Below are 16,617 nucleotides of genomic sequence, written 5' to 3' on the forward strand. Positions count from 1 at the left end.
GGAAGAGATTCAATTAATAAGAGCGGATAAATGTGTCCTTAGAATTTACAGTTTTTGTTCAGAAGATAATTGTGAAATGGACAGAACCTTTGGAAATTTATCCAGTCGTGGAAATTGCCAGAGAAAATGGGAATTTTGAATTTCAGGGTCTCTAATAAAGATTGAAAAACTGGTTTGATATTCTGTTTGAAATCGGGAGTTTCTGATTCTACATGTTTGTTTGGACAAAACAATGAATCCCATTCGGAAGTGATAGGACTTATATCACAAATTTCGGACTGGTTTTTTATTTCTGAGTTATTAATAAGTTATTAATGGCTAACAGCGCAGCGTTAGCTAAAATAATGGTAGCCTGAGCATGAGTCATATTGTGCATTAGAATTACAATAAATATTTAAAAAGTATATGATTAGATACAATATGATTTTCAAGTGCCACTCTTAAATAACTACTTAGTTTATACAACAATAATCTAAAAAAATTTTATCAGAAAATTAATATACGATAATTGTTATATTCAATTATCAGAAACAATAAGTAATTATATGATTACTGTATAACTGGTAGTTATCAATTATAACTTTCAAAACATCACTACTTTCAGTAACAACATGCTTAAAAACAATACAATATAAAGATATTCTAAATTTGACAGAACAATTTAACTTAATAGAATAAGTTTAGATCAAAATAATATTTGAAAGAGATATTATGACAAATATTTACTTTAAGAAATATAGCATGAACTTTAGATCCGGAATTAAACATCCGGCCCTCGGAGGACCAAAAACAACGAGCTATGTTACGTAAAATTAACAAAAAAAAAAGACACACAGCTCGTATTTGCCAAAAGAAATTGGACCTTAATTAAATAGAAAACAACTAAACTTTTTCTTAAATCATAACCTTAAAAAATTAAATGAAATTAACATAACTTAATGATACTTAATAAATATTAGCTGAATCAACATATGAACAATGATATTAAATGAGAAAGTACATGAATATATTAAGTACATGAATATATATTTTTTAAATACACAATGTAACAAAGCCTGAAAGCAAGAGAACAAAACATCTTACTTTCAACTATATACTTAGGAAAACAAAACATCAATAAACATAGTATGACTAGAAACCTATTACATTACTGACATAATGCTGTAATATTGAAAAATTAGCAATGAAGAAATGTCATTAACTTATCATTGGCACTGGCCTTTTGTGATTTATGAACATCTTCATACTTATCATTAAATAATTAAAACTTATATTTCTAGTTAGTTGTAGAAAAAAGGCCACGATAATATTCCAGTAAAAAAGAGAGTTAATTACAATATAAAAAAATTGTAATATAAGTAGTAATCATATAAATAGAGTTCATTTTAGTAAGCAAGCTTTCTTGAAAATATTAAGTTTCTTAGCCATTCTCATGTTAACGACTTCTTTTTTCTAATTTGTAAAAATAATATAATACTTGATTGAGTAAAACAATATTTAACATTGATTAAAATTATTAACAACAGCAAGAATCTAAAACATTGAAATTATGTGAAATATAAGAAGTTTGAATAACAAATTTTAGTACTTAAAATAAACAAAGAAACAAAATTATAAATAATTATTGTCAAAAGACTAAAACTGTCTCATTATAATTGTTATTTTCCAAATGAAATCAAAAGGTTGTGCAGTTACAAGAGTCAATGGAGTACAATAGAAAACATTCTTGGAAGTTGCTAAAAATTGTATATAAGATATTATCAACCAACACATTCATATCCATGATTGTTTGTGTCACACACATGTTTTCTATAATTCTGAGGTAGTGTTTAATTACAAGTCGATTTGATAATAACAATAGTTGGTATTAATAACTGTGAAGTGAAGACCGAGTTCTGGGTCCGCACACTACAAAAGTCTATTCTGGACTGAAGAAATAATGGCGTGATGAGAAGAGGGGGATAACAAAGAAGGCAATAGACCGAAGAGTGTGTGTGTGTGTTGACAACAAGAGCTAGTGTGCTGGTATTGGTAAGACAAAGAGATTAGCATAGACGGGAAGTTTGGGTAAGAAAAAACATATCGAAAATTAATATTATAAGCAAACAGACCATTAAAAGAGTTACGTAAGACAGATAAAAATTGTTGAATGCGAACGAGCAGAGGAAATGACGTGGTCGCAAAGAAATGTATATTTCTAGGAACTTGACAACATTAAAATTAGAGATTAAAATTAGAACAGCTAAAGCTAATGTGGTTAAATAGAAATTGCTTTTATGAAACCTTGCGACCACAGCAGATAAAAAATAATGACAAAAACATTATTGAAAATAGAACAACTTTACGCAAACGGCGTAGAATATCATATTTCAAAAAAATATGACGACAAATTCTGTAGTTTTTGTTATTTTTTCAGATATTTTTGTTCAATTACAATGACAAATTTTTTACTCGCTTTCTGCAGTTGTAACTTTCTTAATTTGTTAATCTGTGTATGTATTTTATATATATATATTTTTTTTTTTTTAATTAATCCAATTAATTTTTCAGAATTAATAAAATTACAAAAACTATACAAAATTTATCCTCATTATTTTTAAAATACGATATTATTTTCTTCAAGCAAAATTTAATAATATAATACAAACACGGAAAAAATAAATAATATAATATACATAAAATCTATATAAAATAAAGAAATAATCTATCCAAATAATCTGCTTTCTCTAATGACTTTCCTCCAGTGTTTTGGAAATCCATTGGTAAATTGCATCATTACTTCATTAGGTGTGCCTAAAAGAAAAAAGTGATTAAACTATTAGTGATTAGATAAATAGTTATTGAATTATTGTAATAGTTACAGAATTATAACTAACCTCTTCACTTTTAAATAAGGTTTGAAGACTGTACTATCGGCGAAAACAATTCGCTTTATGAAAAATAATTACAAATTTCCATATTAATAAAGTTAAATATATTTTAAAAACTGAAATTTTCAGGATGTTGTGCTTCCAATAATATATTTATTCTAAACTAAAAACAAGAATATGATCATTCAAAGAAGAAAGGACTGGTCAATGAATAGAAAAATTGGTTGACTATATAAATCTTGTCAGATAAAACTGAGGGGGGGTATATAATAAAATTGTAATTTTCTGCTTAAGTGCAGAAAGTTTCAATTTATTTTAAGAAGACTTATAGGAGTAGAAAATTATAAATAAAGAGTACAGATTGTTCTCATCCATTTCTTCATTACTGCATAACTTTTCTAAAAGATAAGAATAAGTTTTACTTGTTATATAAGTACTTTATCAACTTTCCTGACAAAAATTTAATTGTTTTTATTTAAATCCTACTTTAAATCTATGTAAAAGTAAGAAATAATTTTTGAACTGAATTGTATTTTAACAGCACCGATAATGTTAATACAGTTTTATGTTTCAAGTGATCACATTGTGGTAAAAGAATTGAAAAGGAAATAATTCCGATTAAAATCAATGGAACATTGGCTGTCTAGAGAATAATGCAGTACAGTACAGTACAGCAAAACAGCTAAAGAGAGAAGTAATGAGGCACATTTCAAAGGTAAGGGCCAATCAGTAAAAAAAGAAGAACAGTTGAAAAAAAATGAAAAATTTATTAATGGTTTTAAATACTTATATATTTACAAGGGATATCTCTAAAGTAAAGACAGTTGGGAAATTTCTCTCCTTAAGGTTGGTGAACCTGTGTAGTTCATGGCCGTGCTAGCAATATACAGACTGTATTGTTGTCTGTAATTTGTCGCACTGTAGTATCTTTTGATTACATGTGAGTTATTGTTATAAAATGAATAGGAAGATCGATGTTGCCGCCAAATCTGCAATACTTGGAGTTCATAAGTTTTTTAGACCAGTGAAACATTAAGCCGAATTCATAGGCAGATGGTTGCTGTGTACAGTGATAATGTAATGAATGAAATAAACATCCAAAAATGGTGTGAAAAATTTAAAAATAACAGAATTAATGTGTATGATGAAATCAGAAAAGATCGTCACTCAACAATTTCTGACCTGGCCGTTCTTTTTCCCGATGTTTCAAAAGCTGTTATTGGTTGCATTGTTCACGACCATTTAGGCTCCAGAAAAGCTTGTGCATGTTGAGTACCGCACATCTTAACGGAACATCACAAAAAAATCCGAATGGAATCTGCTTTGGAATTTTTGATGCGCTACGCAACAAAGGGGATGAGTTCCTTTATTCTATTGTTACCGGCGATGAAACATGGATTTCATATTAAACGCCACTGAGAAAACAGCAGTCAAGTGAATGGCATCATCCTCAATTTCCAACCAGACCAACAAAGGTCAAGCCACAGTCATTTGGATGCAAACTGATGGCTACAGTCTTTTGGAATTGGTTTGGCATATACTGCTGACTGATTTTATGCCACATAGAGCGACTATAAATGAAGAAGCCTACTGTGAAACTACATAAGTTACGGTGTGTGCCATTCAAAATCAGCAATGTGGGCGGCTGATCAACGGCATCGTCCTGCTACATCATAATGCACATCCACATGTTGCGGGTCCGACATGTGATTTACTGAGAACATTTGGATGGGAAATTTACGATCACCCACTGTATAGTCTGGACTTAGCTCCTTCTGATTACCATTTGTTTGGGAAATAGAAAGAATTTTTTGAGTGGTAAGCAATTCGTGGGTGATGATGAACTTAAAAATGACGTTAATCAGTGGCTAAATGCATGAGGCTAAATGCATGAAAGCATTATCTTCTGGATCTGAGTCAGAAGAATTAATGTCAGACTCCGATACAAAATCAGGGTCTTCAATATCAATGTCAGATTCATTTTCACTATTTAAAATATAATTGTCTATTTCACTATCATGTAACACTTTACCTGCAATGTTTTTATAATATAAACAGTGTTGTTATACACCTAAACGAGGCAAAAAAAATTATTAACACTAAAAATGGTACAGAGGACAACTAAAATAAATGAAGTTCAGACAACACAATATTACAGGTTATGAATGACCGCTCCAGAGTTTACGTATGTTTTGTATATAATACTTGGATCACATAATATACTTTTATGAGACTTCTTTTAGCAGAAATTCTTACCTATAACTAGCAATAAACAAGATATTTTAAACATAAACACAAGAATGAACTGCAAACACAACACGGAAATGTAAACAATGATAGCTAACATGCAAATGCTACCTCAATTTTCTTTGCTGCAGAAAATAGCTGAAGTGCTCCCAGCAGAAATATGGTATACTATGAGAAAAAAGGGAATTTTGTTTAAAATGAGGACAGTACAGTTAAGAGGATTGGCTAACCTGTTAATTATAAACATGAGCGGGATCATCTGTCGACAAAATCAACAGTTGCAATTTATACCTGTCGATTTCATAGATACTTACCGCTTCGAGGGTTAAATCAAAGGCATTTCATAATTTCCTTTATACTCTTATTTTCTAGGATACTATTACCTTAATTCATTCCAGATTATATGGAATCATCACATCCAGTTTACAACTACATTAAATTTTTTTTAAGTATTAACCACCAAAATATTGCCAACTAAATGAAGAGAAACACATCCAGCATTCTGAATTTTAGTATTCTACAAGAACCACTCAAATTGACCTTGACCACTGGCATCTTACCTTACCTCACACTTATCAATTCATTCATGACGCTACTCCCTGAGAAACATCAGGTATTATAAAATCTGGTTTAAAGAGATGAAGTTTACTATACACACAGGGAGGGAACCTGTTAATTTATTACTCTACATAGTTCATTTATTAATTATGATATTGGTAATCAGCAAAAACACTGAATAATGAGATGATTGGCTTATTTATACATATATTTCTGCAAGTGATTTTGTTTTTTCATTTCTGCAGGCTGCCCCCTGCTAGATACCACGGATAGTATGAAATTTCAAATACAAAACTTCCAGACATCCTCTAATTAGTAGTAAATTTAAATTTACCTTACTTCTACAATATTCTCCAAATTCTTTTCAAATACCTCTTCACTTTTAAAACATTATTGCCACCAGCCAATGACTAATACTTTTAGAACATTACAAATAACCTGAGGGGTTATATTTAATAGAAAGACTCCTGAAGAAAAGAGTTTACCATACAATTTACTGTTTGGAATGTTAAATTAATAGAAAGACATCACATTTTTAGACAAAATAATATCCATTTCTGCAAATGGCTAACATTATCCTAAGGCTTTTTAAATAAAGTGTTAAAAGCGTACATTACTAATTCAGCTCTACATACCATCATCATGGTTTTTCATTGGTCCAACAAGAATAAATGTACCTCTGTTTGTTTTAACCATAGATGAATTAATTCTTGCCTCAACTACACCTGCTGAGGCTTTTTTGGCTAATCTTCCAGTAGGTCTAAATAATCAAACAAACAACTAAAATTGACATCAATTTAACAGAATAACAGATGAAACATATTTTATAAAGTAAAAATTCTGATAAGCAAAGACGTAATAAAATTTAGTTTGATAATGAATTAATTTAAAAAATTTAAAATTTAAAAGAACTATACTTAATGACTACATGTGATAAAAAATTATAAACTACATCATGTAAATATAAATCTTTTTTTTTAATTTATTTTATACAAATACATATATTTTTAAAATATTTTAATTTTTTTTTCGTAATATATTACACTAGCATCTCATAATTATGAATCTGAGTAAAGCATACAAACGTCCTGAAAGGTCTAGACAAAGTTATTAGTCTGATAAAAAAGAAAGATATTTTGGATTTATTTTTTAATATTAGTCACCTTGAAATTCAATAGACCAGTAATGTTCTATGTATTTAATATTCTCAGTACAATGTGATTTGTAGCAACATCTGAGATGTGTATACAGGCACATGAGAATCCCAAAAAACCATAGCCATGACTAACTACAGATGGAACCATTTTTGCTTTCATTGGCACACATTCACCTGCTCCCACCCACTTTGGTTTCTAGTATGTAATGGTGAATACATGTTTCATCTGTTATAAAATGTTAAAAGAAACTCAGTTGAATTGCATATCTACATACTCTTGAGAAGTCTTCAGTCAAATGAGTTTTTGGTTGACTATTAACAAATACGGCATTCATCAAGCAGAAAACTTTTTCATATCAAAACTGTTATCTAAAATGTATTGGACACTGTCTATCAAGATGTTTGCAATGCCAGCAACTTAGTAAAACTTTAATTGGTAATCATTTAATATGGTATTGTGAATTTTTGTAATGATTTGTCCAAGATAGTATTTTTGGGCATCATGAATGGATGTATGACCACACTTAAATTAGGCAGCCCACTTTTTTACCACTGAAAATAGAAGGAAAATAATTCCTTAAAGTGGATCTAACTCTTTCTATATGTCCGTTAAACTTTTTAATCAAAATACTTTATAACAGCTCAAACTTCAATTTTATCCACTGTTCAGAAAATTCTAAAATGTTTTTGCTTTACTCAATCACTAAAAACAAGTAACTACATTTATGAATCTAAAACTTCTCAAGATGCCATCTAAACAATCATACTTGACAAATGTCAGTCATTTTTGCACCATCAAATGGCATATGGTGGATGTTAACTTTGTTCTTTTAAATTACTTTTTTTAAATTACTTTTAAATTACTCTTTTAAATTACATCTATCCATGCTATGTATATGGGTGGGACTCCTGCAGGGTCGTTGACCATACAGAGGTACCCTGGTGCTTCAAATGTCAGGGTCTGGTCACACCTCTCTTCACTGTGCAGCACAGTCAGAGATGTGTGGTCATTGCACCCTTGCAGGGTCCAGGGCAGTTAATTGACCTAGTAAGACTGCACCTGCAAAGTGCGTTCCTTGTGTCTTAGTGAAAGGCTTTGATGCCAGACACCAGGTTGGATCAAACAATGCAGGTTGCACAACATAGCTTGGGCAAAGATTGTGCATAATACAGCATATGGCGACATCTGAATTGGGGGAAGCTTTTGAGGACGGTCGTCACCATATTCATCGCTTGCGCCTGGGGCAGTTAAACCTGCACCATTCCTGAGTGGCCACCAATGCAACCATGAGAATCCTTGAGGAGTAGGACCTCAAGGTTCTCTTGTTCCAGGAGCTGTACAGTCAGGGATAGGGTGGTCAGGTCAGCTTCCATGGGGTTAATGTCATTCATTCTCGTGGGGAATGGCTGCTCTGCGATTGTGGTTGGCTCAGCCTCATTGGGTGTCTTCTGGATGCCTCAGTTTTCTGATGAGTAACTCACTGTTGTGTGAGTCACAAAGGATAAGCTCAATGTTGTACTGGTATCGGGATACTTCCAGCTTGGATGGAGTATTGATGACTTGTTGGCGAAGTCAAGACGGATTCTGGACGGTCTCCTGGGCACCAGAATGCTGGTTTCTCTGGACGCTAACACCAAGTCTTCTGCCTGGGGTTCACCACTCACTGACACCCAAGGCGCTGGTCTCACACAGTTCGTTGAAGCCAGAAACCTCTACTTGCTTAATGAGGCAGAACAACTGCTAAATTTCTCTTCCGATCTGGGGAAAAGTTACATCAGCATCACATTGGTGACGGACGATCTGCTTATGTGTTCAAGTAATTGGACTGTTTGGCCTGAGGCCAGTGTGAGTGATCAAAGGCTTATAATCTATAAGATCACTTACGGAGGTGGTCCAAGAGCTCCAGATTCAGGTCGCTATAACCTAAGGGGCCTGGATCAGGACAGGCTGCAGCGCAAGTGTGAGGCTGCCTTTCAGGGATTGGAATGGTGCATGTAGCACTGGGAGGAGGTGGAATTGATGGATGAACAATTCGGCTGGGTCATCAAGACTGGCTGCGATGCGGTTCTACAGTGGCCTCGGCCAACAGACAGACCCTTAGGTAGTGGCCAGTCCGCTGATCGGAGTGCCTAAAGCTGTCATGAATGCTGCTTCCAAAAAGCCGTCTATTAAATGCAGGCAAAAACCCAGGAAAAAGTGATGGTACTCTGACTCCAGTGTGCTGCATGCAAGAGTTAGGTCTGCTAGAAGATACCAGCGTTGACCCAAAATGGGGATACCGTTAATGATGTGTGTGCTGACAGTCTGCAGATCTACCGGTGCACCCACAATTACTATGTTCATGCCATCAAGGAAGCCTTGGAGTCTTGCCAAAACTCAAGTTTTGGCAAGACTCCATGTGCGAGCCCTTGCAACGCGACCCCTGGTAACTCACGAAGTCATGTTACCAGCCAAAGCCATTGCACGTGCTGTGTTCGATGTATGTTTGGTGGTCGTGACCACACTTAACACCTGTGACAACTTACCAGGCGTTCCTGGATACTGTTTCCAGGAGCTCCGGAGGATGAAGCAGAAGTCAGCATTAGGGCAAGTGAGACACCATTCCCTGGCATACAGGCTGTGGAATTTGTAGATATAGATCAAATGGTTTCTTGGAGAAAGGCACCGGGGACTGATCAACTTGACCCGGATATTTTCTATCATCTACTGCCTGTCAGAAGAGAGGTGCTTGGCAGGCTGTTCTTGGGATGCCTAAGCTGGGGTTGCTTTTTAACTTGTTGGAACGTGGCTTTGGTGAGGGTGCTCTTAAAATCACGAAAGGATGAGTGAGATCAGCAGTTATTGAACCATCAGCCTCTTGCCGGCAATCAGCAAGTTGCTTGAAAGGCTGGTTGTGGAACGACTGGAAAAACATTGATATGAACTCACTTTTAAATCAAGGTCAGTACTTCATGAAAGGGTTAGCACTGAGGATTATATCTTAAATGCTCTTGCCGAGGTGGAAGGTGCCAGCTGTAAATATATTTTGGCAATTTTTATTGACATAGAGGCAGAATTTCATTCCTTATGTTATGTCTTCTACGAATTAGAACGCCACAATATTCCCATAGCCCTGCAGAGCATAGTATGGCCTGCCTGTCTGATCGCACAGCTCTGTTTAAGGATGCTCACCTACTTGTGGAAAAGTCCATCATCAGGGGAAGCCATCAGGGCTCCATTCTCGGTCCTTTGCTGTGGAACCTAGTATTTGATGGGTTTTTGGGACTGACATTCCCTGGAGGGGTCATGGCCCAGGCTTTCGCCAATGACTTTCTTCTGTTAGTTCGTGGTAACTCATGACCGCATCTAGAAGACCGAGCGCAGGCAGCAATGTCAACCACAGAGGGCTGGATGGACATTACAAATTTAAACATTTCTGTGCTCATGAAGTTTATGCTTCTCAAGGATGCACACAAATTATGATAGTTGTAATCCCCATATTGAGTATAAAAGCTCTGTAATCAGCCAAGTTCGAATTCATAAGTACCTAGGTGTTTTGTTTGACAAGAAGTTACTGTTTAGCAACCACACTGGCAAGTAGCAGCAGACGCTGTCCCTGTGATGCACAAGCCAAGGAAGATTGCTCGAAAGGATTACAGACTGTCAAGCTGTTATTTGTAAATGATGTACCAAAATGTCTTCGAAAGTACGACCTCTTATGCAGTGTCTGTTTGGGCACATAGGTTGGAAAGAAATTAAACACTTTTTCAAAATTTAAGTAGTGCCCAGCGCAGAGCCTTAATTGTATGCACTGATGTTTTTAAAACAACCTCCTGTGAGGCTACCACTGTATTGGGAAAGGCCCTTCCAATCGATTTAATGGTAAAAGTTTGAGCAGCCATGTGTTAATTGCGAAGGGGCAGGGAGGCCGAGGCATTTGGTGGGATGCAGTTACAAGCCTGGCCTGTACCAAACCGGAATGGTGATTTCAATGTACCGGTTCTAAATTTCAAACAGTTGCCCATCTCCCGCCTGCAGAGGAGGCTTTACAGCCTCATGATGGAAGTGTAGCATTAAGAATGGCATGCCATGATTACGGGATGATCTTTGTATAGATTTATACAGAATCTGGGGGAGATGGTATGCTTCTCCTTCATTTTTAAGGGCAATGGGAGCCCAAGTGCTCTCCAACCATGTAAATTTAAACCAATAATTGTGTCTGTTCTGCCTGGCAGCTGATGAGCTGTACATCTGCGGAATGGTTCAGTGGAATAAACACATGATGTTCGACTGCCCAGCTCTTGGGGAGGCCAGAAATCAGGCCACCCTGGAACGTAGAGGTCAAGGAGAAAATTGACCACTCACAAGCAGCGAAAGCTGCATTGTTGGACCATGTGGGATTTTTGATGCAGTTGCTTTGTTCAACCATTCAACCAACATCAGTACCTAAGAGAAAAGACTCCTATTGCGCTGCTGTAGGAAGCTAACTGAGAGATATGGCTGGCTACCAGCCAGATTAATGCTCCAAGAGCTTTAATCGTGGACAGGTACTTGCTGGCATTCAGCGGCCTAGGCATGGCAGCAAATTGCTGTCTTCGGCGAGATTAATTTTTATATATGATAAGATTTTAGTGATATATGTCAAGTGGGCAGTGGGAAATGTAAGCAAGTGGTGTATGGTTCCATGCTTATTATGCTCATGCTTTTAGGTTAGCTCTGCAGGCTAGTTAGGACACAAGCCGCTAAACTGTTTCAAGGTTCAGTAGCCGTTAGTGGCACTATTATTAGATTTTATGCTTTAGGGCAACCAAATGGGTGGTGGTGGGAGAAATGCCAAATAAACCATCTTACTAATCTATATATACATACATTTATCTGTGTTTTTATATTACTGTTGTTTAGGTCTCTAATTAATTTTAATTGTGTCTTCTAAATATATACATTGACTATGTAAATATTTTATCTGGCACTGATGATGATACTTCGTTGTGTGCCCAGGAAAAAATGTTTTCTCATTCAATTTATAAATTCCAGAATAAATAAATACTCAATTAAATAACAGAAAATTGAAATTCAAAGTTTAAGATGGTTAAAATAAGTTTAAAAAAAGTAATGTTGTAAAAAGAAAATATCAAGAAAAGTAGATTAGCAACTACAGCTGACTTATTTCATTATCTTGTATAAATATAATTCTAGGAATTCCAGTAAATGGGTCACTCACATCTTCAATGAAACAAAATGTCGCCTATTATTAGAAATAACACCCAAAAATTAAAAAGTCATGCATGTTACTATGAATTGTGAGGAGTGAAGTGATTTTCAGTTGTCTACTACACTGAGCCGACTTACTGCTGCAATATGGTATATAAAGCCCAGATGAAGTAATGGTGATATTTCAGCAACAGAAGGTGCCACCTTTACTCTGTTCACTAGGGATTTGGTATATGCTGTATAATAAACAGCATATAAGAGAAATATCGACTGGCACCTCTTGTGCCTCAAGAGGTTTATAACACCAGAACCATAAGAAAGACATAATGAGATAGTGTGCAGCAAGTAATTTGTGACCCTTCACCATATAAAATTTGAAAAATTAATACTTACAACAAAATTTGGCCAAGTATTTCCAGTTTATTACTATTCTGCATCCGGATTGTCCAATTTGTTAACTCCCTACATGAATTCAGTTTATCTAAGTAAGAATGATTTAATGATGATAAGCTGACAGACAATTTTGGTTTACGTTTACTTAAATTCAAGGTATTGCTCATAACTGATTTATGTAGAATATCTATTTCATTTTTATTCAACACTGATCTATTTGTACGTTTTCTTTTCTTTTCTGTAATATTTTCACTAATTCACTTAAAGGGTAATTATCTTCAGTGGCAAATATCCCTCGACTAAATGAATTTTCTCTTCCCAGCACTGGAGATGGTGTTTTTGCAGTTTCTGAGACGGTTGAAGAAATTTGTTTAGTTTTGTTCAGATAATTATTTCTAATATATGAATCTAACAAAAGTGAAAAATTAGAAGCAGCATCTTTTGGATCTACAACAAATAAAATAAAACAAATTATAACTCGCTGAAAAAGTTTTTAAAATTTTTAAGAAAGTAATATTCATTTTTGCTTGTAAAAAAATTACAGTAAACAATCAATACAAATCCATTCAAGTAATTTTGTACAACAAAATGCATAAAGCTTTCTTTAAATTTTTATTGACACCTAGGTATTTTCAATCATTTTTTGTAAACCATGCTGCTGTTTTACAATGTAATTTTTTAAATAAAGTTATTGCTGGTAATTTCTTGGGTAGGAAGATATAAAAGCGTATGAGTCTACTTCTTGATCATTTAATGTATAGATGTTATGAGTTTCTAATCATTTTCTCTCTAAGCATGCAGTCACCTGCCATGGACATCTAGTCTTAATATACCATTCCATGTTTCCATTATTAAGTACGGCTCCCTCATTTTTATTTTCCTTTTCACAACCTAAGCAATCAAAATTTTCTTCACTACATAGCTAAAAGAAAGACAAAAAATTACATTTGGGTTCTTAATAGAATGAATTTTTTTCCATTATGCATTGCTAATTTTTTTTTTAAAATGACAAATATTAAAACTGATTATTATTCTGCTGATTTCATGGTGGAGTGATAGCATCTTGGCCTTTCACCTGAAGGTCTTGGGTTTGAATCCTAAGTCAAGCATGGGGTTTTAATTTCTCTGAACTCAAATGAGTAACTTGATATATAAATGCATTACACAATTAAGTAGCATCAAAAGCCAATTTCTTTCTTATGTAGTTTATATTATTAATTTCTTTGGTTTCTGGCTTTGTTGGTCTCTTGGAACTCTTCTTGACTTTAATTTAATATATGAATGACTTAATTATGAAAACATTTACTATTTTACTATTTGTGTTGAACACTTAAATTTAAATATTTTATGTTTTATACAATTTTAATATTCATTTTTTTGTGCTATTGCAAACTGTAATAATACTGAACTGTTTGTACCTTCCTGTTCAATTAGGAATAAATACAGCAATTTTATTATGAATCTGCAGAATTTTCAGAATGTTATAATACCAAGAAAATTAAAACATAATTTATTTAATACGGCATTATCATATATTGTTTTTAAACATATTTTTATGTAATTATATTATCTTATTTCTAAATAAAATTATATATTATTCTGATGTAAAATGGATTGAAATCAGTCCGTTTGGGAAAGAAACTATGATATCAAATATTGAAGAAAATTTTTTTTTTGTCTTCATTTGACTGGTTTGATGCAGCTCTACAAGATTCCCTATCTAGTGCTAGTCGTTTCATTTCGGTATACCCTCTACATCCTACAACCCTAACAATTTGTTTTACATATTCCAAACATTGCCTGCCTGTACAAATTTTCCCTTCTATCTGTCCCTCAAATATTAAAGCGACTATTCCAGGATGCCTTATTATGTGGCCTATAAGTCTGTCTCTTCTTATAACTATGTTTTTCCCAGTGATTCTTTCTTCATCAGTTTGCCACAACACCTATTCATTTGTCATTTTATCCACCCATCTGATTTTTAACATTCTCCTATAGCAACACATTTCAAAAGCTAATCTTTTCTTCTCAGGTACTCCGATTGTCCAAGTTTCACTTCCATATAAAGTTACGCTCGGAACATATACTTTCAAAAATCTTTTCCTGACATTTAAATTAATTTTTGATATAAACAAATTATATTTCTGACTGAAGGCTCGTTTCACCTGTGCTATTCGGATTTTATATCGCTCCTGCTTTGTCCATCTTTAGTAATTCTACTTCCCAAATAACAAAATTCTTCTACCTTCATAATCTTTTCTCTTCCTATTTTTATATTCAGTGGTCCATCTACATTATTTCTACTACATTTCATTACTTTTATTTTGCTCTTGTTTATTTTCATGCGATAGTTCTTGTGTGGGACTTCATCCATGCCGTTCATTGTTTCTTCTAAATCTTTTTTTACTCTCAGCTAGAATTACTATATCAGCAAATTGTAGCATCTTTATCTCTTCACTGTTATTCCGGATCTAAATTGTTTTTTAACATCATTAACTGCTAGTTCTATGTAAAGATTAAAAAGTAACAGTAGTAGGAAACATCCTTATCGGATTCCCTTTTTTATTATGGCAACTTAACTGTTCAGCTATAGAATGATCGGTGCAGTTCATATCTATAGAAGTTCTGTTATGTAGAGTGATTTGTGTGGGTGGTAAGTCAAGCCTGGTGATGTTTGAGCTGGACTCAAGGCAGTCCATGTTGATATCCCCATCACAATAATTTTAAATAAAACATATGATAAAAGAACAGATGCATTGAAACAGACCGTGATAAATAGGGAATGAAGCATAAATTAGGCCAAACATAAATATAGTTATGTAAATATGCTAATTATGTTTTTTTTCCTTCAAGTTTCTATATTAACGCATGTGGATATAAGGTGTTTTGTATAGCCTGGAAATTATAATATAATTATAAGTTATTTAAACTTTTTTATGGATTATAAAAATGAATTTTTTCTGTAGTTATAAAAAAAAGGAAATTTGAGTGTGACTTTACTACTGATTTTGTTGCAAAAGCTAAGTAAATTGATTTTTATGTTTAATTACAGCCTATATTTTTGTGATTGAAATGACATAAAATGAGTTAAAACTGACTGGTTCATTAAAACTAATTTTATTACTGTTTCAATAGGTTATTTTTTGCTTAAAAACTGCTTGCCAGTCAAAAGTAGTACATTACCAGTGATAGGGTTAAGCTAATCTATAAATCTATAAAAAAAACATATATATTTAAAATGAATAAACATATATAAATAAACATATATATCAAATAAATGCTAATAATGAATAAACTGTTGATTTGTTTCCATTACCTTTTTTGTGCTAAATATGCAGCGCGTGATAAATTATTATTTACATATAATAAATATGATAGAGCAGTCCATGCCTGGAGACCATGTTCCTCATGAGTCCAAGAAACAGGTATTAGTCTTTCCATTTCTGAAATTTGCTAGTAAAGCAGCTAATATATCGATACCTCTTTGATTACTAGGATCAACTGCATGAACCTGTCAATAAATAATTACATAGAATCACACAAATTATTGAATTTATATCATTATACATTGAATGAAATTAACATTTAAGTTACTTGGATTAATATCTTTCTTCTCCATTAATTCTACCCTACTGAAGGGCATTTGTATGTGTGTCTGTCCCCCTCAGCTGAGAACTTGAGGGGGACATACTTGATCGAACATACTGCCCGTAAAGAAATCGTAAATTTTTTTCTTAAATATTAATAAACAATATATAAGAACAGTAACAATAATTATAAAATAAATTTTACTACTATAATTCATTCATTCAATTTCGTAGCAGATCTTAAAACACAACTATTTTTGATAAAAATAAATCGATACTGAAAATACTGTTTATCCACTTAGGATCATATATACGATTTATTTTTGGCCTTGTAGTTATAATTAAACAAACATATAGGCAAAACACATGGGTCAAATCAAGTGGTAAACAATAATAAAAATTAGAAGAATTTTGAATTCTATAAATCCTCCTTAGCTATTTATTGATTTTGAAGCTAACTTCTCTTTTGTTATTGTGTCAAGGAAGTTAGTTTTGTATTACAATAATTTATTTCATAAATTGAATATAATATATAAATAATACATTGATTAATTTATATTTAAGCTTCCAGCTTAAAAGGAGTAATATAATATAGCGAGGAGTAAGTATAATAGC

The 16,617-nt window shown here is 33.3% G+C and overlaps 1 protein-coding gene across 3 annotated transcripts in view; it reads right to left on the reverse strand.

Annotated features, from left to right (window-relative positions):
* Window positions 1-2,591: 2,591 nt before the first annotated feature.
* LOC142325612 (uncharacterized) overlaps window positions 2,592-16,617 on the reverse strand; it is a 68,745-nt gene continuing 54,719 nt past the window's right edge. For all 3 annotated transcript variants that reach the window (XM_075367579.1, XM_075367578.1, XM_075367580.1), the window contains 4 exons: window positions 15,732-15,926; window positions 12,416-12,862; window positions 6,311-6,435; window positions 2,592-2,793 (listed from right to left, as the gene is read on the reverse strand). In XM_075367579.1, the coding sequence (XP_075223694.1) occupies window positions 2,705-2,793; window positions 6,311-6,435; window positions 12,416-12,582 (381 nt within the window). In that variant the 5' untranslated portion in view covers window positions 12,583-12,862; window positions 15,732-15,926 and the 3' untranslated portion in view covers window positions 2,592-2,704. The remainder of the gene's footprint in view (window positions 2,794-6,310; window positions 6,436-12,415; window positions 12,863-15,731; window positions 15,927-16,617) is intronic.

The sequence above is a fragment of the Lycorma delicatula genome, chromosome 5 (assembly GCF_047948215.1).
Source record: "Lycorma delicatula isolate Av1 chromosome 5, ASM4794821v1, whole genome shotgun sequence".
In the NCBI taxonomy this organism is placed as follows: domain Eukaryota; kingdom Metazoa; phylum Arthropoda; class Insecta; order Hemiptera; family Fulgoridae; genus Lycorma; species Lycorma delicatula.